This window comes from Hemitrygon akajei, chromosome 13 (assembly GCF_048418815.1).
Source record: "Hemitrygon akajei chromosome 13, sHemAka1.3, whole genome shotgun sequence".
NCBI lineage: Eukaryota > Metazoa > Chordata > Chondrichthyes > Myliobatiformes > Dasyatidae > Hemitrygon > Hemitrygon akajei.
The window spans coordinates 40,130,171-40,157,474 of record NC_133136.1 but is presented as its reverse complement, the minus strand read 5'-3'; the positions used below and the strand labels follow the sequence as shown (position 1 = coordinate 40,157,474).

The 27,304-nt window shown below is 41.0% G+C and overlaps 1 protein-coding gene across 4 annotated transcripts in view; it reads right to left on the bottom strand.

Moving 5' to 3' along the window:
- Nucleotides 1–569: 569 nt before the first annotated feature.
- The window catches only part of LOC140737799 (interleukin-6 receptor subunit beta-like), a 93,393-nt gene continuing 66,658 nt past the window's right edge, over nucleotides 570–27,304 (bottom strand). For 3 of the 4 annotated variants that reach the window (XM_073064451.1, XM_073064453.1, XM_073064452.1), the window contains exons 11-17: nucleotides 24,132–24,320; nucleotides 23,195–23,296; nucleotides 21,061–21,204; nucleotides 19,651–19,791; nucleotides 16,686–16,779; nucleotides 14,033–14,114; nucleotides 1,937–10,455 (exon numbers count right to left, since the gene is read on the bottom strand). In XM_073064451.1, coding sequence (XP_072920552.1) covers nucleotides 9,799–10,455; nucleotides 14,033–14,114; nucleotides 16,686–16,779; nucleotides 19,651–19,791; nucleotides 21,061–21,204; nucleotides 23,195–23,296; nucleotides 24,132–24,320 — 1,409 coding nt within the window. In that variant the 3' untranslated portion in view covers nucleotides 1,937–9,798. Of the gene's footprint in view, nucleotides 748–1,936; nucleotides 10,456–14,032; nucleotides 14,115–16,685; nucleotides 16,780–19,650; nucleotides 19,792–21,060; nucleotides 21,205–23,194; nucleotides 23,297–24,131; nucleotides 24,321–27,304 lie in introns of those variants that run through there. The other variant, XM_073064454.1, reaches the window with a different exon arrangement.

Genomic DNA, 27,304 nt, shown 5'->3' with positions numbered 1-27,304 from the left:
AACCCAATCTCAGAAGGAGGATGCAGGACAAACAGGTGAGACAAATTGAAGCTCCTCAAACAAGGAAGTCCAGTTTCAAAGATAAAAAGGTTCATTTATTAACAAAGCCTGTGTCCATATACAACTCTAAAATTCATCTTCTCCAGATAGTCACGAAACAAAGGAAGAACATCAGAGAGAAACATCAAACCCATCACCCCCTCCCCCCTACACACACACACAAAAAAGAGCGGCATCCCGATCATCAACCCCTCAAATCTGCCCTCACCCCTGCACGAAACTGAACAGGAACATCGACCTATCCCCCCAAAGAAATGGGCAACAAAAAACACAAAATATAAAAACCATAAGCCTGAAAAAGTTCATAGTTTATAAACACTATTGTCCAATTCATAAACACAGAACCATGATACCATCCTATGACATCACGGACATTCATCTAAGAAAGGAACTCCACATGAGGCAGCCAGGCCTATTGCTGAGTCACACAGCGATAGGCCGCTCACAAACTCCTATGGCAAATATGAAAAGGAAGTCAGTTGGCGCTAAATTCTTGCTCGCCTTCGGCATTCACCTCAATCTTCCTCGGTGATTAATGGCAAAATGAAGTCAAACATCGGCTCATGTCCCATCTTGAGGTTTCTTCACATCGAAGCTGTCCAAGTACACACTCCCTTCCCAGAATCTTCTTGGAGACAGCAAAGCACTGGATTACTCAATCGATCTCCAAACTGCTAATCACAGGCTCTAGCAATACCAGAAACACATTCAAGGTGAAAAACAGAGGTAAAAGAAGTAAACAAGACATTTTCGTGAGCTATCTGGAAGATGTCGACCGAGAGGGCATTGTACCCTTGTGTCACCTTGCACTCCTCCTCAAACAGTCCTGGTAAGGGACTACAGAAGTGAACAAAGGTGGGTACTCGGAAAGATTAAGGACAGAACAGGACCACTCTCCTACACAGTGGAGATTGAGTCTGATATCATCTGGAGACAAAACACTAATCAATTGACAAGAGCAGAGTCATTTGATAGAGAAGAACATTGGTTATTGCTATCAGGACCACTTCCTGCAGTCTCAGAGTCAACTCCTAGGACCACCACGGGGGAAGCTCCTGACCTGAGAATGTTTCACACCCACAAGTCTCACCTGCCAAGATGAATGACCCCATTTGTCAGGAAACACTTTATCTCACGAGAGTAAGAAATCCTCCACAAGAATTAAATCTCTAAGTCTGAATGGGACAATTAAAAATTTGACTATGCTGTGAATGTCTATATATAGTAGCTGTTTTATATAGTATACTGTGTATATAGTTGAGCTGCATTCTCTATTGAGTTGAAGTTTACAGGTAAGCAGGGAGGAATGTTGTGCAATTAATATTTCAATATATTTGAATAATCTTGTGTGTGTATATATATAGTTTGATTAAACATCTTGTTTGTTTAAATAATTCATTACAAGTTATATGTAAAAATGTACTAATTGCACACGTCATCATGCTTCCACATGATACAGGCATGCCTCGTATAAAGATGAAGTTACATTCGCATTCCAGACTCCGTGTCTTCCTTTGACCCAACTTCCTTTGTAGTTACAAAGCATGACACACACGTGAAGGAGAATGTACAACCTCCTAACAGACGGCGCCAGAATTGAACTCTGAATTCCAATGCCCAGAGCTGTAGCAGTGTCATGCTAACCACTGCACAGTGATCCACAATGGGCACAAAAAACTGCTAGCCTTTCTTGCAATGAATGATGAAACACCAGGCATACCTAGTGAATCGTCCAAAGTGTTGATCTTTCATCTGGAAACTAGAAAAGATACAACAGGCCCAAATACCAGTACAGGTGTTAACAAAAATCTTGAATGTTGTTGCTCCTCAAAAAAGGCAGGATAGTGAACTTGGGTTGCAAAATTACAATGTAGGCTTTTTGTAATCTCTGAAATCATATTCTTTATTATATTGTTTTATCACAAGCGTTACAAAAGACCCAAATGAAATAATATTCACATAATTGGTTAAAGTTAAACAAATCACAAGTATTTTCTGTAGACATTGGTCTATACATAATTCCTTGGATGCCAGCCCTAAAATTCCTACTATTGAGTCTTAAGGATGGAATAACGAGCACATTTTAACCATAATTTGATGTCCTCCATCAATATGCCCATATGCACTTTGCCATAAAGAAAACTAACAAGGAAATTAATACTGATTTGTGGGTCACCGCTATCATCCCTGTGACCCAGCTGTACTGGTAGGCTTCAGCACACACAAAATGCTGGAGGAACTCAACAGAGCAGACAGCTGACAGCAGACAAAATGAACCCTGGGCCAATAACATTCATCAGGACTAAAAAGGAGATGGTCAGAAGCTAGAACAGTGGAGGGGAAGGGGCAGGAGCGAGCAGGAGATAGATGAATCCTAGTGACAGGGAGAAGGCACGAGAGTAGGGAATAGGAGCAAACAGGAATAATGTGAGAAGCTGGGAGGTGATTGGTGGGGAAACTTGTAAGACTTCTGCTCTGTCCAAGAGACGGCAGCTAGTTCATTACTGAATTGACATCAAACTTGCTTCTGCTTTGAGCATATTTATTTCTCTGTAATCATTAGTAACTGATATTCATGATGGCCTGGTCTCCCACGAAGCACAATACTTTATTGCGCAAGGTCCTGGAATTTCATTTTTTTAACGTGTTTTGATACATTTTGTGCTTACAAGTTCTGTGAAACAAAGGAGCTTCATCCACTGAAGCAAATCCCACTGACAGTAACTGTCATTACTTAAAGGGAACCAACATTACCTTGCAAGGCCCAAATGTCCATCTTCTTCAAGTTAGTTTCTTTATTAAATAACCTTCTTTGTTATCTTTCCTGCCACACCCAACCTCCACCTCCCAGCTGGTGCTCTATGAGAACATGGCTCAGCTCTCCCACCAATATGCTCTTATCCTCCCCATCATCCTTCCCACTCACACCAGCTAATTAACCTCTGCTCCTCCGCCATCCTCATTACTGACCAACCTTCTTCCATACAAAGCTCGCTTATCAAACTCACATAATCATCCCTATCCTATCTTGGATTATCCATAGCCTTGGAATTCAACCAGTGAGCTGCTCTCTTTAGCCACAGTCAACTTTTTTAAAGCATCAGAATGTAAGCCAAGAGGAAACAGTAGGCCATCCAGCCCATCGTGTTTGCCTCAATGCAATTTACTGAACTAGCCCAGTATCGCTTGATTCTCTTAATCCAACAACCTCTGTCTGAACTATATTCAGTGACAGTCCACAACCCTCTGGAGCAGAGAATTCCCAAGGTTCACTACTCACTGGGTAAAAACATTTCTTCCAATCTCTTCCCTGAATGGTGAGATAGTGAACCCTATTTATGACAGTCCAGACAGGGAAACAACATCTCTGCACTTACCGTCAAGCTCCTTAAGAATTCTAAGTTTCAATGAGTTCACCAGTCCTTTAAAACTGTAACGGCTCAGTCTGTATAAACTCCCCTCACATAACAAACCCACTATCCCAGGAATCTCTCTGGTGAATATCACTGCACTCCTTCCATGCAGGTCAGGACACCAGCTCTGTACATAATATTTCCGATGCAAGCCTAGTATCATGGAAATAATGTGTCTCAATCCACCTGGAATAAAGGCCAAGACACTATTTGTCTTCCTAATTGCTTTCTGTAGCTACACATCTTCCCAGGAATGATCGTCTTCCCCACTCACAAGACTCTTTCCCCCTCCCACTATCTTTCACCACTCCCACAATTCTCCTCCATTCCCATCATCCCATCAACTCCCTCCCTCCTACTCTTTTCACGCTCTACCCCATTATCCTCTCCCCTCTTGTTGTCCTCTCCCTTCCTTCTACTGTCCCGTCCCTCCCTCCAATTGTCCTCCCCTCCGATTGTCCTTTCTTTCTCTTCTTCTTCCTTCTATCCTTCCCCCTCTAAATTCCATTTTTCTCCACTGATCCACCTCCACCACCGTGATAGAATTTCAAAGCCACTGTATTTAAAATTGGAAACATATTTTCTTATGGGCTACAAGCAGAATATCTCAAACTTTTTGTCTTCTTTCTCTACCAGAAGTGAAGACTCCCTCTATCAGCTCTTCAAACCCAAGAGTCATTATTTCAGACTTAAAGCCCCTCCTCATAACAAGCTGTACTTCATTACCTTCTCTTGCTCATACAGAAAAATGCTGTGAAGTTCAGGCACTTCTGGTGGCAAACTTTCATGCATCCATTTACGTCTCCCTTGTAGTGAAAATGAGAAGAAACTCTGTAATGTACAATCAAAACTGCATCGAGTGTCTGCTGTGGCTCAGTGGTAGATTTATTTCATACTCAATATGAAGAGGCGAGGGGATTGAAGACAATGTCCTGGCCAACATTTATCCATTCATTAACTTCAATGCAGCAGTTCAGAGGGGCATTTATGTAACTGCTGTCAGTAGGAAACACTGTAAGGTAGTTGCCGTATCTTTCACACAACACAGCATGCAGAGAGACTTGGAAGTGATTCTGCTTGAGTCGCTAAAGGTTGGCTTGCAGGTGAAAATGAAAAGTTGACCTCCATTGCTGAAAGGATTGATCTTAAGTGCAGGAAGATTATGCTGCAATTGGAGAGCATCTCCTGGAGTAGTGTGTACAGTTCTAGTCTCCTTAATTGAAGAAAGTTATACTGAGCAACACACACAAAATTCTGGAGGAACTCAGCAGGCCAGGCAGCATCTACGGAAAAGAGAACAGTCAACATTTTGGGCCGAGACCCTTCAGCAGGACTGGAGAAAAAAAGATGAGGAGGCAGAGTTAGAAGGTGGTGAGAGGGGAGGGAGAAACACAAAGTGATAGGTGAAACTGGGGTGGGGGGAGGGATAAAGTAAAGAGTAGGGAAGTGGATTGGTGAAAGAAATACAGGACTGGAGAAGGGGGAATCTATTAGGAGAGAACAGAAGGCCATGGAAGAAAGAAAAGGGGGAGGAGCATCAGAGAGAGGTGATGGGCTGGCAAGGAGACAAGGTGAGAGAGGGAAAATGGGACGGAGAATAGAGAAGGGCTGGGGGGCAGCATTACCAGCAGTTCAAGATATCGATGTTCATGCCATCAGGCTGGAGGCTATCCAGATGGAATATAAGGCATTGCTCCCCTAACCTGAGTGTGGCCTCATTGCGACAGTACAGGAGGCCATGGATAGACATGTCAGAATGGCAATGGAAAGTGGAATTTAAATGTGTGGACACTGTAGGTGCTTAATGAAGCAATCTCCCAATCTACGTTGGGTCTCACTGATATACAAGGGGCCACACCAGAAGCACTGATACAATAGATGACCCCATCAGACTCACAGGTGAAGTATCACCTCACCTGGAAGGACTGCTTGGGGCGCTGAATGGTAGTGAGGGAGGAGGTGTAGTACAGACTTTGGAGGTGACAGAGGATGTTTACCAAGTTGATTGTGGAGAAGAAAGGTTAAGCAAATTGTTTTCAGTTCTAGTCGCCTCATTATAGGAAGGATGTGAAAGCTTTAGAGGGTGCAGAGGAGATTTACAAAGATGCTGCCTGGACTAGAGGATATGTCTTATGAAGATGGTTTAAGCAAGCTAGGACTCTTAGAGTGGAGGATGAGAAGAGACTTGATATAGATATACAGGGTGTTAAGGGGCATAGATCGACTGGACATCCAGAGGCTTCTTCCCAGAGTGGAAATTGCTCATAAGTTGGGGCATAATTTTCAGATGACTGGGGGAAAGTATGGCTTTCTGTGGGAGAGGACCTGTCTCAGAAATTTGATTTTTTTTAAGGAACTGATGAATATGATTGATGATGTGGGCTATTATAAGTTGTCCAGATGGATTTTAATATAGCATTTGACAAGGGCCCTCTTATTTGGCTAGTCCAGAAAAGTCAGTCACTTCAGATCCATGCAAAGTTGGTCACAGAAGTCATGGTAATGCAAGGTGTTTTCCTGACTGCGGTCTGCGTCCAGTCATACTCTGAAAGAATTGATGCTGGGACCTCTGCTGTTTGTAACTTAAATTATTGGAACGAAAGTGTAGGTAAGTTTGCATACAAGATGAAAATTGACAGAGTTGTGGATTGTGAAGAAAGTTTGTCAAAGAATGCATTAGAGTATAGATCACTTGGAAATTTGAATGGAGAAATAATCGAAGGGGTTTAATCTGAACAGGTGTAACATGGAAGAGGAAAGTTTAGAGTTGAATGATAGAACCCTTGGGAGCATTGATATAGATAGATAGATAGATAGATAGATAGATAGATAGATAGATAGATAGATACTTTATTCATCCCCATGGGGAAATTCAACTTTTTTTCCAATGTCCCATACACTTGTTGTAGCAAAACTAATTACATACAATACTTAACTCAGTAAAAAATATGATATGCATCTAAATCACTATCTCAAAAAGCATTACTAATAGCTTTTAAAAAGTTCTTAAGTCCTGGCGGTTGAATTGTAAAGCCTAATGGCATTGGGGAGTATTGACCTCTTCATCCTGTCTGAGGAGCATTGCATCGATAGTAACCTGTCGCTGAAACTGCTTCTCTGTCTCTGGATGGTGCTATGTAGAGGATGTTCAGAGTTTTCCATAATTGACCATAGCCTACTCAGCGCCCTTCGCTCAGCTACCGATGTTAAACTCTCCAGTACTTTGCCCACGACAGAGCCCACCTTCCTTACCAGCTTATTAAGACGTGAGGCGTCCCTCTTCTTAATGCTTCCTCCCCAACACACCACCACAAAGAAGAGGGCGCTCTCCACAACTGACCTATAGAACATCTTCAGCATCTCACTACAGACATTGAATGACGCCAACCTTCTAAGGAAGTACAGTCGACTCTGTGCCTTCCTGCACAAGGCATCTGTGTTGGCAGTCCAGTCTAGCTTCTCGTCTAACTGTAGTCCCAGATACTTGTAGGTCTTAACCTGCTCCACACATTCTCCATTAATGATCACTGGCTCCATATGAGGCCTAGATCTCCTAAAGTCCACCACCATCTCCTTGGTCTTGGTGATATTGAGACGCAGGTAGTTTGAGTTGCACCATATCACAAAGTCCTGTATCAGTTTCCTATACTCCTCCTCCTGTCCATTCCTGACACACCCCACTATGGCCGTGTCATCAGCGAACTTCTGCACATGGCAGGACTCCGAGTTATATTGGAAGTCTGATGTGTACAGGGTGAATAGGACCGGAGAGAGTACGGTTCCCTGCGGCGCTCCTGTGCTGCTGACCACCGTGTCAGACCTACAGTCTCCCAACCGCACATACTGAGGTCTATCTGTCAAGTAGTCCACTATCCAATCCACCATGTGAGAGTCTACTCCCATCTCCGTTAGTTTGTGCCTTAAGATCTTGGGCTGGATGGTGTTAAAGGCACTAGAGAAGTCCAGGAATGTAATCCTCACAGCACCACTGACCCCATCTAGGTGAGAGAGGGAGCTTTGAGTTATGCTCATAGATCCCTGAAAATGACAGCACAAGCAGATAGGAGAACAACATAGTTGTTGTCATTGGATGGGGCAATGGATATAAAAGTTGGAAAGCCATGTTGCAACTATATAAAACTTGGATTGTCTTCTCTGACATATGAGAGGCTAAGAGGTAACCTGATAGAAGTATATAAAAATATGAGAGGCATAGATAGAGTCTTTCTTCCAGGTCAAATACTGGAAGAAATTGGTTTAAGGTGAAAGGTGGAAAGCTACAAGGCATTATTTTCACACAGAGAGGCAGGTGCCTAAAATGTGCTGGACAGGGAGGTGGCAGAAGCAGATTCAATAACAATGTTAAATAGGGATGAAGACAGATGCATGAACAGGCAAGGAATGGAGGGATGTGGACTATGTGCAGGCAAATGGGATAAATTAGACTGGAATCATGGCCAAGGCAGGCTTGATGGGTGAGAGTGCTGTATGTTGTATGCTTGATTGCATTGGGCCAGTGGATGTCAGTGGGCCATTCATACGCTCAGAAAGCAGGGCACGTCCAGTCGACAGGAGCACTTCGTCCTACCTCCAAAGCTCATGGGTCAACAGCAGAACACAAAGCTCCGTCATGAGTGCTGACAGCAAGGACAATTATACTGTTCCATTTAATACCAGATATATCAGTGCCCGAGAGTATTAATGGTCTGAATGGCTCAGTGGGATTGTAGAGAAAATAAATAAGTTAATAAGCAATTCATATATTGTATATCAAAGTTTAGCTACATATAAACTAAGCGCCTATTTTCAGTGTTAATTTTCAAATGAGGCATGAAGCAAATAATGGACTTGATTTTCACTGCTTTTCCATATGGCCTTCACACCTGATAACGCAAGTTATTTTTATTTATTTACAGAAAGTGAACATTGAAGGCAAGGCATTCTGATGAAGGTACTGCTGGAGTGCTGCTGAGTTCTGACAGTCAAGTGCAGTGATGATTAACAGTTGGTAATGTTTTTAAGTCAGGAAGGCGTGCCAAAGGGAGAAGAACCTGCAGATGCTGGTGTTCCCGTGCAACCTGCAGGGTTTCCCTTTGAAAGGGGCGAAGTATATTGCTTTCAAAGAACCTGTTTACTTCAGTGAATAGCTTACTTTAAATGCAGAACAGGCAATCCAGTTCTATACTGTATGATCTGTAACTGTGACTACACAATGAATGTAAAATACTTAGTGTAAGATACTTTGGATGTCCTTCCTCACTTATTTCCTCTAAGGATGCCAGCAAACAATAAAGGGTAACATCTATCTCAAATGACCTGAGCAATATTCCAGACTGGGATTAATGCTTCATAAAATAAAATCAGCAACTCACTGGGCAACTTGCTACATAATGGAATCAAAATGCTCTGTGGCTTATTGCAAGAGCTTATTAAACGAAGCTACATGATAAGAAATCAAGAAAGGAGAACAAAAAACACAAAAAGAGGTAGAGTTGGAGAAACTGAGGCACAGGATTTCTGACTACAAGGTCCAAACACCTGTAGGCATGGTCACAAACAGAGTGATGAAAAGCAAAATAGCAGGAATGAGAAGTTGCTGGAGAATATTTTGACCAGTGGAAGTTACTGGGCTAGTGAGAGGATCAGAAATAAAAAATAATAGGTTGCAACACTTCAACAGCTTTCTAATCATTTCATGATGGAATCCACTATTTTCCATTGCTTTTTAACCACAACCAAGTCATGGTCATTTCACGTATTTAGATCCAAGAAATTCCCCGAGCACTTCCTTGATCAGCATATTGTAAAACTGCAACACACATTCACATTTAGTATTTGTTGTAATTCAATGTGGCAATGATATACGTTCTGGTAACCCAGGAGACAAGGGAGTGGTCTATAACCAGCATCCGAACACTGATAAAAAATTCTCAGCTTTGGCTTCTTGTTTATGCTGTTCCTGAGTATTTTCCCTGGGCTTATCTTTTAAAATGGAGCCAAGTTGTGGGTGGATAAAGGAAAGTTAACTAAATCTGAGTCTCTCTTACTTGGTAGTAAATCTGACAACCATAAATATTCCTTGAGAACACTTGCAGTTAATCTGCAAAAAAAAAGAGCTAAAAAAAGAAACAAGTGAAGATGTTGAGATAAAAATATAAAAAGACACAAAAATGACAACACTAGATTAATGATCTGTCAGAGCTACAAAATTAATTAACTTTTCTCTTTTCATATCCCAGCAGCCCAGCTGTGTAATTCTTCTGTTAGTAATTTAAAAAGATGAGGTTCCTGTGGTAAAAAATGTTGTTTCCATCGGCTAAGTCAATTACATTCCTTTGTTGACCCTTAGACCAAGTATTTCTAGTGTAATGTAAGTTTGCACTGGTTTAACTGGATGGTTATTAAGCTGAGCATCGTACTCGCTCTGATCCAAACTTTCATTATCACCAGGTGCAGCTATATCCACCTCAGAGCAATTACCAACCCCTGAGTTAATTGAGCCATCTGCACGTGGGTCATGTACATCTGGCACATCTCTTACACTTAAGGAGTTCTTCAAATATGGACTGTCTTTAATTATTTGTTGCAACAAATCATTTTCACTGATGTTTGGTTCCCACCAGTTTTCCTCCTCTCCATCACAGATGCTTTGCCCATTTACCTGGTCCTCCGCACTTGTTACTGGAACAGTTGAAACTAATGGCTGCTCTGGCAATTGGCTCTTGTAGCATTCCTCCAAGACTGTGTATGCTACTACATCTGTAGGTGGCAACAGGCGGGCCATTTCAGCTCCATTTGCAATGTCTTGCTGCGGTGGAGACAAACCGGATGAAGATTCCTCTTCTGCTGCGTGCAAGGATGAAGTCTCCTCTTTCTGCATAGACTTTAGCTTGTCTTGCTCAAACAAACACAAAACTTCAACGGAACTGATGTCTGATATGGATTCATTCCCAGGATTCAGTATTTTAAGAACATGATTATCCTTGAAATGTAAATGAAAGTAATTAGAACCTTCTGGTAAAGTAAGGTAGAATCATTCTTGTTAATTTGACTTTGATCCACTGTTACATTCCTGAGAATATATACTACTATCAACACTACTACACACCCTGAGCTTCTAAACATCATCTTCGTAAGCTAAATTCCCCAAGATCAGGGTTTCCCATTTTTTTTAATCCATTCAATTGTAATTGTAATCAGTAATAAAAAGTCATCACATTAAAACCCATGTGGATATTTATAATTATCAACTTTAATGATCTTCAATTATCTTCAAAACCTCATTTTAATAGTGGCACCTTATAATCACGCATTGTGATTTCTGAAGATTTTTTTAAATTTCTGTCCTGCTGTTGCTTGAGGTCTAGCACTAGTTCAGCCCAGTGAGTGGCACGCTCACCATTATATCAGCGTGTTCACACTTACGAGCAGCTCCATGCGGATCACTGCCCAGCCTTGCACCTACAGCCCCACCCAGCTGCACTTCCTTCGCCTGGCTGCAGGGGGCTACATGGGCTGAGTCCCCACACCCAACGTGTTTGGCACGGTGACCGACCGGCACATATATGAAATTGATCCTGGGATTCAGTACTTTAACAAAATGGGGATTCTTGAAATGTGGAAAGAAGGATTAAAACCTTCTGGGAAAGAAGACAAAATCATTCCTGTAATTAAGACTGTGATCCATTGTTACACTCCTGAGAATATTTACTGTTCTCAGTTCCACTACACAACCCTATGGCCACTGTCCATCTTCTCCACAAGCTTCCAGAAGTCATTCTCCCACAACAACATGAGAGCTTTTGATAACTCACTGGCTGACAAAATAATCTCTAAACATTTCCTTTAATCAGAGATTTGAATACTTTTTGAATAGATTTAAATAAATATAATAACATTTTAAAAATCATTTAAATCATTATTTCAAAACATATTAAAAGACAAACAAAATTTTTAAGAGTTGCCTACACTTGCTTTTTCGATAAGGCTGGCATCCCTACTCAAATGGACAGGGGGTTGCTGTTACTACACCAGCCCTCCCCAATGATGCCCAGATATAAAGTGCATTGAGAACCCACTTGTCCACTGCTGGAATTAAAGGAAAGTTCAGAGATAAAAGAGGCAGTCAGAGGCGCTAAGGGACTCAGGAGTCCTCGGAGAAGGTTAATTTACAGGTTGAGTCTGTGGTAAAGAAGGCAAATGCAATGTTGGCATTTATTTCAAGGGGAATAGAATATAAAAACAAGGAGATAATGCTGAGGCTTTATAAGACACTAGTCAGGTTGCACTTGGAGTATTGTCAACAGTTTTGGGCCTCATACCTCAGAAAGGATACATTGGCATTGGAGAGAGTCCAGAACAGGTTCACGAGGATGATTTCGGGAATGAATCGGTTAACAAATGAGCTTGGCAGCTTTGGGCCTGTAATCACTGGAAATTAGAAGAATGCAGGGGGATCTCATTGAAACCTACCGAATGTTGAAAGGAGTAGATAAGGTGGATGTGGAGAGGATGTTTCCTCTGGTGAGGATTTCCAGAACTAGAGCGCACAGCCTCAAAATCGAGGGGCGACCCTTTAGAACAGAGGCAAGGAGGAATATTTTTAGCCAGAGAGTGGTGGATCTGTGGAATGCTCTGCTACAGACAGCGGTGGAAGCCAAGATTGTGGGTATACCTAAAGCAAAAATCGATAGGTTCCTGATTGGTCAGGGCCTCAAATGTTATGGTGAGAAGGCAGGTGTATGGGGTTGAGTGGGATCCGGGATCAGCCATGAAGGAATGGCAGAGCAAACTCGATGGGCTGAATGGCCTATTTCTGCTCTGTGTCTAATGGACTTATGGACTGCCACTCTTACTGTTATTCACAGTACAAATATAATCAAACCAAGTGATTATAAATGATACATGATCATACTTCTAGTAGATAAATATACTTAATCATTACCCTCCACCCTGAAGTACCGTATAAAAGTGAAGGGATCTGTTTTTAAAATATTCAAATAATTTGTCCTGGTTATTTTATTTTTTAACTACCAAGGTCAACATTTATTATTTTATTGTTGTCAACAGAGGGCTGTTAACATTCAATCAGATTGGTCTAGAGATTCACACAGATACCATAGCAGTCAGGATTCCAGATTCCATTCTCTTTCAGGTCAACTTGATGGTTACTTGCAGACATCATTCACACAACTTCTTAAATCCAGCTTTATTTAATTGCCTGTACTTAAATCTTCCAGATGCCACAAAGGGTGCCTGGAAATTTAGAGGAAGCTTGGTGCAAATACAGAGCAGCAGCGTTGATATAGCAGCTAATAAACCGCAAAATAACAAGCCACAAAAACAAGAGAGAACAGATACTTAACACAACAAGATAACAGTAGGCTAGGAGCGACCGGCTAACTTGATGGTTGAACAAGGATTGTAGGAGAGAGCTGGGTTTAAATAGGCTGCAGGTGATGAGTTGGAAATGAGTGGCAGGTGACTCCTGTTAGCTGGCTGGAGACTGGAAGGAGCCTGCCTGTGCAGGCCTGATGAATGGGAATTGAATTCCTATCTCTAATCGATGTCAGTCACATTAATCACTGTGTCACTGCACCCTCTCGGGCTGATAGTATAGCGGTAGTTGTTAAAGAGTTCCAGGTTGTTTACTCCTCAGAAAAAAGAATCAAACAGAGGCCAAAGCCTATAAGGCCTCAGGCATGCCCTGATCCTAAAATGTTGAGCGTGCTTAAAATATAGCCTATTGGCAGTCCTGAGTTCTAACTACATGATGTATCAGCCTATCTCACACATAGGAAGGAGGCAATTGAGTTCAAGTGTCTTCTAACTTTAAAAAAAATTGCTCACCATAGCCCATTACCTCAACCCCAACACCACTCCCATTCCCCCGCTACCTCTGTTGGGAAACAGAGAGACAGGAGCCTTTCTCTGGCTGTCATTATACAATGACTTGTTCCAGGTGCTTTCAATAAACCAAGTAAATCTCAGGCCTGAAATTACTTAGGAATTGATGAGGTGCTTTAACTTGATCAACATCTTCAGAAAGACGCAAGATCCTCACTGCTCATAAAACTCTTATGTTTCATTTATGGCATCACTAAAGGAGCTATAGCCATTTGAATTTTCATAAAACGAGAGAAACTACTTAGAATTAGACATCAAAAGTCATTAATCAAGACTCTTTTATCATGCATTTAAAAAACATTTCTACCCGTACTTGCATCTTTATAATATACAATAGGGAAGCATTTGTTACTTGTGCAAGCAAGTAGAATTGAACCATTTGGAAAAATATAAAGTAGGATTAAAGCTTTTTTTTAGCAAATGCAATCACAGTGTACCTAGTGCTGAATGAAATTCTAAAAACGTACATCTGTGTAGCCTGCATTATCACAGAGTTGTATCATTATAACTTTGAAATGATAACAGTAAAAGAAAAACGTACTAACTCTAAATTGCGTAAGCCCTCCAGCCAAAATAAATTACCGATCAGATTTACAGTTTTGAGGAACTTCACAAATATACATTAAATTTAAATCATATCAGCAGAAGTATACCTTGGATGGGTGCTTTTGTAACCAATCTGCCATACTGCTCCCTGCTGGGTCTGCAACATCAGGCCAAATGTATGTTTTAATCCTAGAAGAATTAAAGTAATTGGCATATTTATAACAAAATGACAGTCATGGAAATTAGAGCTTTTTACAAGTTTTTAGCTTTTTATGTGAACAAAAATAACCTCAACAAATTATCACGATGACACAATCTCAAACTCAACCTGTGTAATTAAGCAAAGGACAAACCAATCTTATCGTTTGCAGGAATGCAGGAATGAGGTTTATGATCCGACGACTATCAACTACTTCTAATCATTATTATGTAAAGTCAATAGTCATTAAGTCTTGGGTCCACCATGAGATTTATCATTCACCAAACAGTATCACTCTGCTGGGTAGACCAACACTTCGGCAGCCCAACATCCGATACTCATGAAGCATAATCACTCAGTATGAATAAGTAGCATCTACAATCAAGATGCAAGTGCCAGGCATTGATTGTCCCCCAACTAGAGGATAATTAATCACTGCCTGTTGTTATTCAGTGACATTACGATCTCTGCCTTCACCACAAGCAAAATCCTGGGTCGCCATTGGTGAGATACATTGAGATCCAATACAAAGACATTTTGAATTCCAGGACAGGAAAGATATTGTGTGGCCTGTGCTTCAAGCCCTGATTTCCCAAAAAGACACAGTTTAGGAATGTAACAGACCTTCATTTCTATTGAAGCCCTCGCAATAGACGCATATACAATAACCTTAATGCCACCCACAGATAATAGTCTGCCCAGCCAGCACTTAGATCCACCAGCTTAAACCTCCACCCTGAACATTCACTCTCTCCACCACACACTAGGTATACCATCAACTGCAGAAATCTCCTTCAGCAACTACTCTTGAAGTGAGTAAGGGCAGAGAAATCCCTAGGGTCATATGAGATCTATTCACAATTGTTATGGGAACCAGACAGAAAATTATTGGGATCCTGATGGAGAATTTTCAACCCTCTTTATCCATGGGTGATGTACCAGAAAAGTGGAGAATGGTGAAAGTTGTTCCTTTATTTAAGAAACACAGCAGCTGGTAAAATTACAAACCAGAGAATGCACAAGGGAGTGGCATAGGGAGTGATTCCTGCAGAAGGCAGAATGTGGGGTGGTGGGATCACATTGGAGGTGGCAGAAGTTTCAGAGAATTATGTGCTGGATGTGTAGGCTGATGGGGTGGTTGGTGAGGACAAGAGGAACCTCTTGGTAGGAAGATGGGGAAGTGAAATGGAAGAGGTGCGGTTGAGGGCAGCATTGATGGTAGAGAAAGGGAAGCCCCTTTCTTTGAAAAAGGAAGACATCATTGTCAGGCACCACCCCCCCCCCCCCACCACTCCCTCAATCTCTGCACTACAGTGTAAACCACTGTGCATAATGCTGTTTACGTTGCAAATACGTGCTGGTATTTATGTATTTATGCATGTTGTATTCTGTATCTGTTTTTGCACTTCTAACTTTATTTTTTATATAATCCTTTATTCTTTATAATTGTTGAATGGTGATTTTTTGTGATGTCATGCCAAAACACCACAGTAAATTACTAACACATGTGTGAGATATAACGTTAATCCTTGATCCTTGATGACTTACTGTGAAGAACTGACCCGAGAATTTATTATTAAAATTTAAAAAGCACCAGGAACAGAGAGTAATCCTTCAAGATATGTCAATTCACAGAATCAGCTTACTCAATATTCCCTCACTGAATTTTTTCAACAACCTAACCTGACTTCATTTCAGAAACTATGTTTTATTCTCCTTTCTTAGTTCCTTTGCAGTTTAACAATGGAAATCCATCATTAGTGGTGTACCAAACAGCCTGCCAGGTACTAAACTATGGAAAAGGGCCTTAACCACTCTCTGCATCTGAGAGCATGCTAATCTCTTCAGTAAATTTAATCAGTTCAAATGGATAAAGTGGCATACTGTACTATGTTCGTGCCAGTTAAGAAATACTAATTGTAACCTTCTATATAGTAAGTCTACAATTTAAAAAACTGGAGTTCTGCATGGTATTTTTATTGTGAGGCCCTCATTGCTTGAGGTCTCGTCCCAGCTGTCTACATGATACGCAAGCCAGGGCAGTATGATATGGAAGTAAGCTGTCGCCCAGGTAGCAGGCTACCCTCTCCAAGCAGCTGATGAGTCCAAAGGAACAGCAGAGATCGATTCAATCTGACACCAGCATTGTCGCTGGAGTTGCCAGTCAGCATTGAACTCAACAAAGGACTGTCCTAGGAACTCCAGTTTCAGATCTTTTCCCCAGGATTTACTTTCAATGCCTTCCCCATGAGTGGGTATAGCCACAAGGCAGCAGAGGTTTGAGATCAGAGTTTTTCCTTCTCCTAAATGAGCTGCCGAATGTGTGTGAACATTTATATTTAGTGCTGCTGTCAGATGATTTTTTCCCCCACTGGGAGTAATTATTGTAAAATGGTTTTTTCCAGCATCTTCAACTTATTCAATTATACTGTTGGAAATTCATCTGATTTCCTGATGAGTATAGTATGTGAATTCAAAATCCAGAAGTAGAGAAGACTGGAACACATCTAATATTAATTGCTATTTCAGGTGGTCGATTTAAAATTAATGTAAACATATACCTGTGTTGGTAATTAAAACAGGCCACAGATGCAATGATCATTAGTAGGAAGCTGAGAACGACGGACACCACAATTACCGCAATATCTCCTTGTTCTGCAGAGGAATTGTAATATGGCCTTAGTTTCAATGCAATGTCAGTCATAGAGCAGATCACAAAATATTATGCTTATGTCGATATTTATATTTGACAAAACATTTAATGTGAGTGCTATCTGTCAATTTATTCCATTTTAATTATTCTTAATATGAAGACAAAGGTCCAATTTCTGTAGAGCCTAAACATATTTCACAGAGGGTCCTGAATATATGCTAGGTACATATTGACAGGCTAATTAAGTCTTTATGTTTAACATTTTAATCCCACAGGAAAATTAGCTAGTTTTCAAATGTGTCAAACATTTGTATAACATAACAGCAAGGCTCAAACATGCACAAGCAAATAATCTATAATCTGTTGCCAAGCTCGATGGGCAACACACAAACAATAATATTTAAAAACATAGTTACATTGCTGGCATTACAAACCCCAATTTTATTTCTTCTTGCTTGTAAGCAATGCATATTATAAAATTGTTAACTCTTGTAAGATCATGTGTTCAACTATTTTAGCTTAAAATTTTTCACTTTAGTATGTTAACCATAGCTACAACCTTTATTTCCTTTAACTCAATTCAGGATTTGAGTCTTGCTGAAAATCTACAAACTATGGAGGAATTGAATATTTTCTATACTATTAATTCCTCTTATTATCCTAATCCCCTTTTCCCCGTGTTCTCCTGGGCTCCTTGATTGCGGCACCTGATCCTCTACTAAACCTGCTGCATAAAAACCCCTGCTTTGCATCCACTCGTTGCCAGACAGTTGCTTCAGTCAGTGCGGTAATTCACGTTCCCAGCCGCTTAGAATGGTGTAACTTCAGTACCGAGGTTCCCCTGTGTAACTCTGTCTCTCCGTGTCAAGATAATATTCTGAATTTAACTTCAGTACCGAGGTTATTCTGTGGAACTCTGTCTCTCCGTGTCAAGATAAGCATTCTAAGTTTTACTTCAGTACCGAGGCTTACCCGTGTAACTCCATCTCTCCATATTAAGAAAAGTATTGTCTGCCGCTTGCCTTTCTACGCTCCGTGTCAAGATAAGTTTTGCCTGCCTCCTGCTCCTCTGTTCACCCACGCTGTTTGCCTGTGTTAATTCTGTCTCTCAACCGCTTAGAATTCTGTATTCTAAGTTCTGTTTCTGCACTGTCTACCGGTGTTAATTCTGTCTCTCAACCGCTTAGAATTGTGCATTCTAAATTCTATTCCCACACTGTCTACCCATGTTAACTGTCTCTCACCGCTTACAATTGTGTATTCTAAGTTCTGTTTCGCGCTGTTTGCCTGTGTTAACTCTGACTCTCCGTGTTAATAGGAGCCATTGCATGCCGCCTGTCTTCGAGTTCGTCCTTCTGTCTGCTGTTCTCCTCGAGCCACGCTCACACCCTGCTCTGCCTTCTTCTGCTGCCCGCCTACACTTTCCGTTGGCTTGGTGGTTAAACGCTGCATTCCCACCACAGTGACCCGGGTTCGATCCCTGGTCAAACCTTCCTCAATCCTCAGCACTCCTCTGCCTAGTCCTTGTTCCCCGGCCTTCCCTGTAACCTTTAATAAACATTCCAGATTACTCAGCCTCCGCGTCTGTGTCCTGCATTTGAGTTCACTCCATTCCATTGCAAAAATGTGACCTTGCAGAATGGAACCTCTTATAGTTAAATTACATTTACTTTCAAATGTTCTGCTGCAAAGCTAGGAAAACATGTGAAAGGCACAAAGAAGGCGCAAATTTCAAGTTGTATTTATGTTCTCAATTTAGTGAGGTGTTTTGATTTTGGTATGTGAGCACACTCTACATGTAGAGCAGACAACTGAATTATACCTGTACTCGGTACAAGATGACAGCCAGTTATTTAGAAAGTTAGTGAGCAGCTACTGCACGTAATACGTAATCATAATATAAAATGTAGGCCCATTCACTCTATGCAAAATGCAAAATTAGGTCAGGCCAGGACCCTGAGGATCACAAGGCAAAGAGGGTGGATAAAAGTTTATCCAATTGCCGCAAAGTAGCCTCTAGCATGTTCCCATTGGACTCAACAACGTAAGCTATGCAAACAAGTCTTGTCACGGAGAAGAGGCTTCTGATTTCCAGAGACTGTGAGAGCAATATGTCTGGAATTTAGCTATCTGATGCTTAGCTCCTGGCAGGGACACCCGTGGCTTTAAGGCTAAGAGGGAGGCTCCAGAGAAGTGCATTCCAACCAACACTTCAATGGTGAAGCTGGTGGAAGATGATGACACACCACGAGGTGTGAAGTGTGCAGGCAGAGGGAGGCTGCAGCACTGAATAGTTTCCAGCCATCTTGCAGTCCGTGCTACCGTACCCTGACCCTGACCTACCAAGGACCGTGTGGTGGTTGCCCATGCATCAGCCTCCAAACGTTAAACAAAGTCATGCACAGGCATTTTACATTAAGGGGATCCACATCTATCACCCTGGATTAAGACCCGTGGCAATCAGCAAGTGCCAAAGGGGGTGGGCCTGGAGGTCTGGAAGCCACTCAGAAAACGTGGAAACTGGATCGGAGTCACCTAAAGACCCACCATAAACAGCCCCTTAGAAGAACATCATAGTCGACTCCAGTGACCACACTACTGCTCCTACATGGGCAATTGAAGTTGGCCTGGAAAGAGACCAGAGCTGCCCCATTTCCACAGACAGTTTGTTCCATACCTGCAAAGCTTGGGAAGATAAGCTGCAAATATAACTCCAATCCATATGTCGGGATTGTATCCCCGCATATTCTAGGCTACTGACATTCAGACAGGACAACAAAGGGAAGTTGGCAATCCATTCACTATGTTTAGAAACTTTTTGCTCTGTGCAACTCTAACATTCCTTATGTTGATGTTTTCTTAAATTTACTTACCAATTGCATTTGTCTTGAAGACAATCAAGCTGCCATTTTTACCCCCTTTCACTGTAGATGCCATTATATATACAAAGTATTCAGTATTTCTGTCCAGAGATTCCAATGTATACTCAAAAGTATCTGGACTCAGTGTTACAGCTACAAAATAACAGGAATTAATTAGATAGCAGTAAAATAGCATTCAAGATCATGCTTTAGTGAATAATATTTGTAACTGGATAGTCTTTCAAAATCTTACTTATTATTAACATTCAGTAAAACGAACCATGGATAAGGTACTCCCAGTTTCACTCCACATTTTACATTGAGCAAGGCTCATAGGTTGTCTTAGTATGAGAAGGAAAAATTACTGCTGCAAATTACTGTGGCCTAAAGATCTAAACTGGGATCTTTAAGAGCCTTCAAGAACTGCTTCACAAATAGCAAACATCCAAGAGAAGAGGCAAGTCACTTATTTGAGTCTCAAGCAAGTTTGAAAATATAAATCATCGTGTAAAATGAACTTAGCTGGCAGTTCCTTCCACAAGATGTGTCTGCTTCAAACTCTCCGTAATTTTCTAGTAGAGACTAGCACCTGCAACAGGCTAGAAAACAGTTTTGTAATCTGATCCAATTTGTTAGCAGGATTATAAAACAGATTTCCCAATGTAGCTCCAGGGAAGCTGCAGGAATTGGTACCCTAGGAATTTTGTTTTGGAGTACAATCAGGCAACACCTCTTGAGAAGTCACGTGTCTTTGCACTGACATCCAAATTTTGCGGGGGAGTGCAGGTATTCCTGAACTGAATAAGACATACTAAGACACTTCTCAGGAAAAGTTGGGAACTTTTTTTTCCAAATGTAACCTATTTCTGCAATGTAGATTGTATTCTATTCATGTAACACATTATTGAGTAATAATGTGAAAATACATAGCTGTCTGGAGGCTTGCTCAGCAGCTTCTGTGAGGGTCCAGGTGGCTCTTTTCTTTGCAGCCCCCATAATGCCACTGGAAGAGTAGGTTCTGCAGAACGAGCAACCAGCAAAACCTCTGTACCCCAACTCTATAGGCTCACATCATACCCTCCTCCCCTGTCTCTGGCACTGCTCTACCAGCTCCTGATATTTGGCAATTCTATTAAACAATTCTATTGCATGTAATTTGTAAGTATTAAGCAAAACAGATCTAATTTTGTGGAATGACCCTTTCATTCCACATAATTAAATCTGTTTGAACAGCAGAGGAGGGAACTTGAGTTGCAGCAACATTAAAGGAATAGCACAATCTATAGGTTGAATAGACGTAGGAGAGTCGTGACAGGACCGTGTAGAGTTGCATAAAGTGGCACATATAAGGAGTAAGCAATGAGCTACTCACAATGATAACACAGGCATTTCCAGTCACAAAATTGATCTGGGTTCCCTTACCTTTTTCACCTTTCTCAGATTTATAAAAGATGGTGTAATTGGTAATGAAACCACGTCGCTTTTCAATAGGAATTTCCTGCCATTTAATTGTAACTTCTGTTCCTCTTGCTTTATGAAAAACGCCGCTGGGTCCTTCTGCTGGATCTAAAAATATCTTAGTTTAGCATTGTGTGGCAGATCTAATAATATGTAGCAATCTTCTCACTTCATCCTCAACAAATAGTAATTCAACACAATGGGGAATTTTTACACACAATGATTCTGTAGATGCTGGAAATGCAAAGTAACACACAACTCAGCAGGTCAGGCAGCATGATGGAGAGGAGTAAAGATTCAACATTTCAGAATGAGTCTTGATGAAGAGACTTAATCTGTCCGTTCTTAATTCCTCTGCCTGACCTGTTGAGTTCCTCCAGCATTTTGTGTCACAGTCCTTACACTTCAACAGTGACATTATTTCAGAAGTAATTTATTGATCATAAACAATCTAGGAAGGGGCATAAAAGGTTGCTTGCATAGATAAGCAAGGTTTACGTTCTTTCACATCACCATCTGCTCGGGATTACATCTCTCCCATTTGTTTTATATTGACACACTTGCTAGCACACTCTACTTCCTTAGGAGTTTGCAAAGATTCGGTATGACATCCAAAGTTTTGACAAGCTCCTATAGATGTTTGGTGGAGAGTATATTGACTGGTTGCATCACAGCCTGGTATGGAAACCCAATGTCCTTGAACAGAAAAGCCTACAAAAAATAGTAGATACGTCCCAGTTCATTACGAATAAAGCCCTTCCCACTACTGAGCATTGATACAGGAAAGCAACATCATTAAGGACCCCATCACCCAGGACATGCTTTTGTCTCACTGCTGCCATCAGAAAGATGGTACAGTAGCCTCAGGATTCACATCACCAGGTCCAGGAACAGTAATTACCCCTCAACCATCAGGATCTTAAACCAGAGGGGATAACTTCACTCAACTTCACTTGCCCCATCACTGAACTGCTCCCACAACCTATGGACCCACTTTCAAGGACTCTTCATCTCATGCTCTTGATATCTATTGCTTAATTATTATATTTTTCTTTCTTTTTGAATTTGCAGTTTTTTGTCATTTGCACACTGGTTGTCCCCCCTGTTGGTGTGGTCTTTCATTGGCAATTATGATTATTGAATTTATTAAGTATGGCCACAAGAAAATGTATATGGTGACATATATATATATATATATAGATAATAAATTAACTTTGAACTTGGAACTTTGAGAAATGATTGGCACCACTAATTGTTCAGGCCTTTAAATAAACTAGGTCTAGAAGCAGCCCTTCCACCACCACCCCACCCACCAGATTCTGATCTCTGACTCTCTGATCCTGAGAAGTTCTAGGTTCTCTGCCATCAGGCTTTTATCTTATATGCAAAACTACTGGTCCTCTTTCTTCCACAACACCATTAAGTATTAACTAACTGGGCAGGTGCTGTGGTTGACACGGACTAGCTGGGCCAAAGGCCTGAATCTGTGCTGTATTGCTCAATAATTCTATGATTCTACTAATAAAACAATCTCTGTATATTTCTAATTGCATTTGCCCTCACAGATTGGGTCCACCTGATTGGATTGGCAATCTGTTGCTTTTGGCCATGTCACTTATTATTCAATAAATTCCACAAATACAGTTACTTACATAAAAACAGCTTAAGTCAAAGCAATATGAAAATTAGGGATAAATACAAAGTAAAGTAACACTTCCATATTTGCAATTCAATCAAAAATCACCGTAATATTACACTGTAATATTGGTAATTACCAAACAGAAGAATGGGATACTACTTTAACTACAGCCAAAAAGCGAGAAATATTAACTGCTGGAAACCATTCAAGTTATTTTAACTGTCTCAATTTCATTGTTCTCTCTAGAACATATCTTGTTTGTATATCAGGAAATGTGGACTTTGAACTGAGCCAACTTGGCCAGCTGCATTTCCCAACTGATGATTAACTGGATTTCTGGAACGGAATAATGCCGCCTGATGTCAGATATGAAGTTACGCATTCATTATAGAGTACCAAGCCATTCTTTCACATCAAGGTCTCTGGAAACCTCTCATTACCCCATGAGAATTTACTCACAACTTTGTTGCAGATATGCTAGTGTCGACCGTGGGTTTCCTGGGCCACCGTTGTACAAAGCATAAACAGTAATGTTATAGCACACAAATGGTTTAAAATCACCTGTGAAAGAATAAAATGAAAAGTTGTGCTTTGTCAGATTCTATAGCTTTTTAGGAAACATGGACAACCGCAAAATTCATAGCATTGAAAATATTATCATAATTATTGAAGTTTTTAAGAGACTCCAAAGTTTGAATGATTGACAGTCAATATGCTTTAGTATTGGACTAACAACCATTAGATATTAAATGGATTGTCAGGCTGCCTTGCTCATTAATTGTTCTATTTAAGGCAGATATGAGACCTATGGGATATGGATGAGACAAATTCCACCCCTGGTCTTCATCACTTCAGCAGATTACTACTTTTTCCCACTCCTCATCGCCATCCAATATCACGCACTGATGGAATGTGCAATTCTTTTGATTCACTTTTGGCTTGGGGCATCATTAACAGGGCCAGCATTTACTGGCCTTGAGAAGGTGATGATGAGCCATCTTCTTGAACCATTCCAGTACTTCTGGTGACACTACTCCTTCAATGCTGCCTGGGTTGGGGCTTCTGGGATTGGAGAGAATGGTGAATTATTTCTAAGGTCAGAATGGTGTACAGCAGGACAAAACATTTCAGTGGGGGTATTCCTATGCACGTGGTACCCTTGCCCTCCTTGGTCTAGAATCTATTGGTTTAGGAGGTGCTGGTGAAGTAATGTGAGTGAGTAACTGCATTGTATTTTCTAGATGATCAACAACCCTGTCACTCTGAGCCAGGAATGAAATTTAAGTAAGAGACAGCTCCCTTAAATCTTATTTTTTCAGAACATTTGGTGCAGTAGACAATCACCTTAAACTAGCACCAACACAGTATCCTTTAACGTAACATGATAAGTGCTTACCATTTAAGTACGTAATTTCTGTTGTATTTCCTTCATATTGCCATTGGAGTGGCCCAGCACAGGGGTTTGCATCCAAAAACAAACACCATTCAATGATATATCCATTATCTGGTCGTTCTAGAGCCTTCCACTGTATGAGCAGTTGGTTATTCTGTGATGTAACTTGAACATACTGAACAGTTGTGGGAGCTTGTTTGTTAAAATAAACATTTATTAGTGTACGTCATGGGATGAAACATAATATAATTGTAAAATTACAGCCATTATAGTTATGCAGCAGAAACAATGTTGTTGATTTAGGTTTTGTACTGTATGGCCTACATTATAATAAGAGACTACTTTATGTTTTAGTAACACGTGATTGCATGCGCTATTAGGCGCATATTGATATGTATGTGTGTGTGTCAAGTTCGGACTCTACCAGTAAAGAACCATGAAACTTAGTTCCCATCTCCAGCATTTTTATTAATAACACAATTGTGTAAACAGGCCACATACACAACAAATTGGTGGCGAGAATTATGAACCTACATTTTATCGGAACACCATGTTTTAGTTGATAGCGGTACTCGGAGGAGAAGAGAGAGAAGGGAGATGAAAAGGAGCGACACAAGCATTTAGACGGAGTGCACTTGTGGCACTAGAAAAAAGGACACGTGAGTTAAGTGGAACATGCAGTAACTGCAAGGAGCTAACTAAAAAAAAAACAAGGAAAAAAATTGGACTAAATTAACAAAACAAAGATGGTGATGATTGGAACCATTACAGTATTTGATAGTAGCATTGAAAACTCGGTAACTTACGTTGAAAGAATGGAGTTATACTGTGATGCCAACAGTGTTAATGATGAAAAGCAAGCCAGCATCTTACTCAGTGTTATGGGAGCAAAACCATACAGGCTGCTACGGAGCTTGTTAACCCCTGAAAAGCCGGCTGACAAAACATTCAAGCAAATAGCAGACACTCTCCAACAGCATTTAAACCCCGAACTACTGGTCATTGCTGAAAAATTTAAATTTCACTAACAGAATCAGAGCAAAAATGAAAGCAATTCTGAATATTGTACTGAATTGCGCAAATTATCACAACATTGTCAATGTGAATCTGGTCTATCGGACGCATTGAGGGACAGGTTAATGTGTGGCATGCACTGTAAAACCACACAGAAGAAGCTCCTGTGTGAAAAAGACCTTACATTAGAGAAGGCGGTGAACATTGAAATATCAATGGAAATAGCCACACAAGGTGCTTCAGAGATACAACAAAAATCTCCGGAATATGCTACAAATAAAATGTCACTGAACAGAAATGAAGGAAAGAAATGTTACCGTTGTGGGAATATGTCACATGACCCTGATGACTGTTGGTTTAAAGACAAAGAATGCAGAAACTGTGGCAAACAGGGCCACACTGGCAGAGTATGCAGAGCTAGTAAACAGCAGAAAAAGGACAAAATACAGAGAAACAAGAAACCCCAGAAAGGAAAACACAACAATGTACACCAAATGGAAGAAAGCAGTTCTGATGAAAACAATTCAGACAAAAGTGAATTGTCTTGCCTGCAACTTCACAGCGTGAAAGAGACAGATGATTGAAGAGTGATATGGATCACTCCACAAGTGGCAGGCGTGAGACTGAAAATGGAGTTGGACACAGGCTCAGCTTTAACAGTGATCTCTGTACACGACTACAAATGACTGTTTTCTCATATACCTCTGAAACGAACTAAATTACTGCTAAAGACTTACACAGGACAGAGAGTGCATCCCAGAAGTAAAATTAAAATGACATGGACCTACAGAGACAAAACACAGCAGCTGAACCTCTATGTATTAAAAATGGATGACCACCGTTGCTGGGACATGAATGGCTCAGGAAAATCCAGTTGGATTGGCATACCATTAAGGCACTAGTTGTGTCGGCAAAGGAGGGCAGCAAGACTACATCTGAGAGACTGTCACAAACACTTGCTGACTCGGAGGAACTGTTCATGAAAGGAATAGGAACACTTCAGGGCATGAAGGCAAAGATTGAGATTGAGGCAAATGCTTGTCCAAAATTTCACAAAGCCAGACCAGTGCCATATGTAATCCGTCCTACAGTAGAAGCTGAGCTGAAACATCTGGAGCAGACTGGGATCCTGTCAAAGGTGGATTGGAGTGAATGGGCCACACCTATTGTTCCAGTGATGAAGAAAACCTCCAGCACAAAACCAGGAAAACCAAGCAAGGTGTGCATATGTGGAGACTTTAAAGTGACTGTTAACCCAGTTCTCCGCACAGTACAGTATCCTCTACCTCGTATTGAGGACATCTTTGCTTCCCTATCAGGAGGGGAACATCTCACAAAAATCGCTTTGGCCCAGGCTTATCTCCAAATGGAAATCGATGATGCATCCAAGAAATACCTGACAATAAATACACACAAAGGACTTCACCAGGACAACAGGTTGGTGTTTGGGATAGCATCAGCTCCTGTAATCTGGCAACGGGCAATAGACCAGGTCCTGCAGGGGATTCCAGGGACTCAGTGTTACCTGGATGACATCATTGTCACCGGCAAGGATGACGACAAACATCTTTCTAACCTAAAACAAGTGCTCACCAGGTTACGAGAATATGGGCTCAGAGCTAATCAACAGAAAAATGTGAGTTTTTCAAAAAGCAAATTTCATACTGTGCGCATGTGATCAACAAGGATGGCTTACACATGTCTCAAGACAAGATAGAAGTGTTGCTTATGGCACCACCACCTGAAAATGTGTCTCAGCTGAGAGCATATCTTGGACTAGTGAACTACTACCACAAGTTCTTGCCCAACCTATCCACAGTCCTACACCCACTAAATGCACTATTACAGACAGGGACACAATGGGAGTGGACTGAGAGCTGTGAGAAAGAGTTTCAAGAAACTAAAAGACTCATAACTTCGCAAGTGGTGCTCATGCACTTTGACCCCTCCTTACCAATCTGACGGGCTTGTGATGCCTCACCCCATGGGATAGGAGCTGTGTTATCACACAAGATTCCTGATGGCTCAGAAAGACCAACAGCCTTTGCCTCAAGAACGCTAACTTCAGCTGAACACAACTATGCACAGATTGACAGAGAAGCCCTAAGCCTCGTGTAGGGAGTCAAGAAATTCAGTCACTATCTGTATGGTCAAAAATTTAC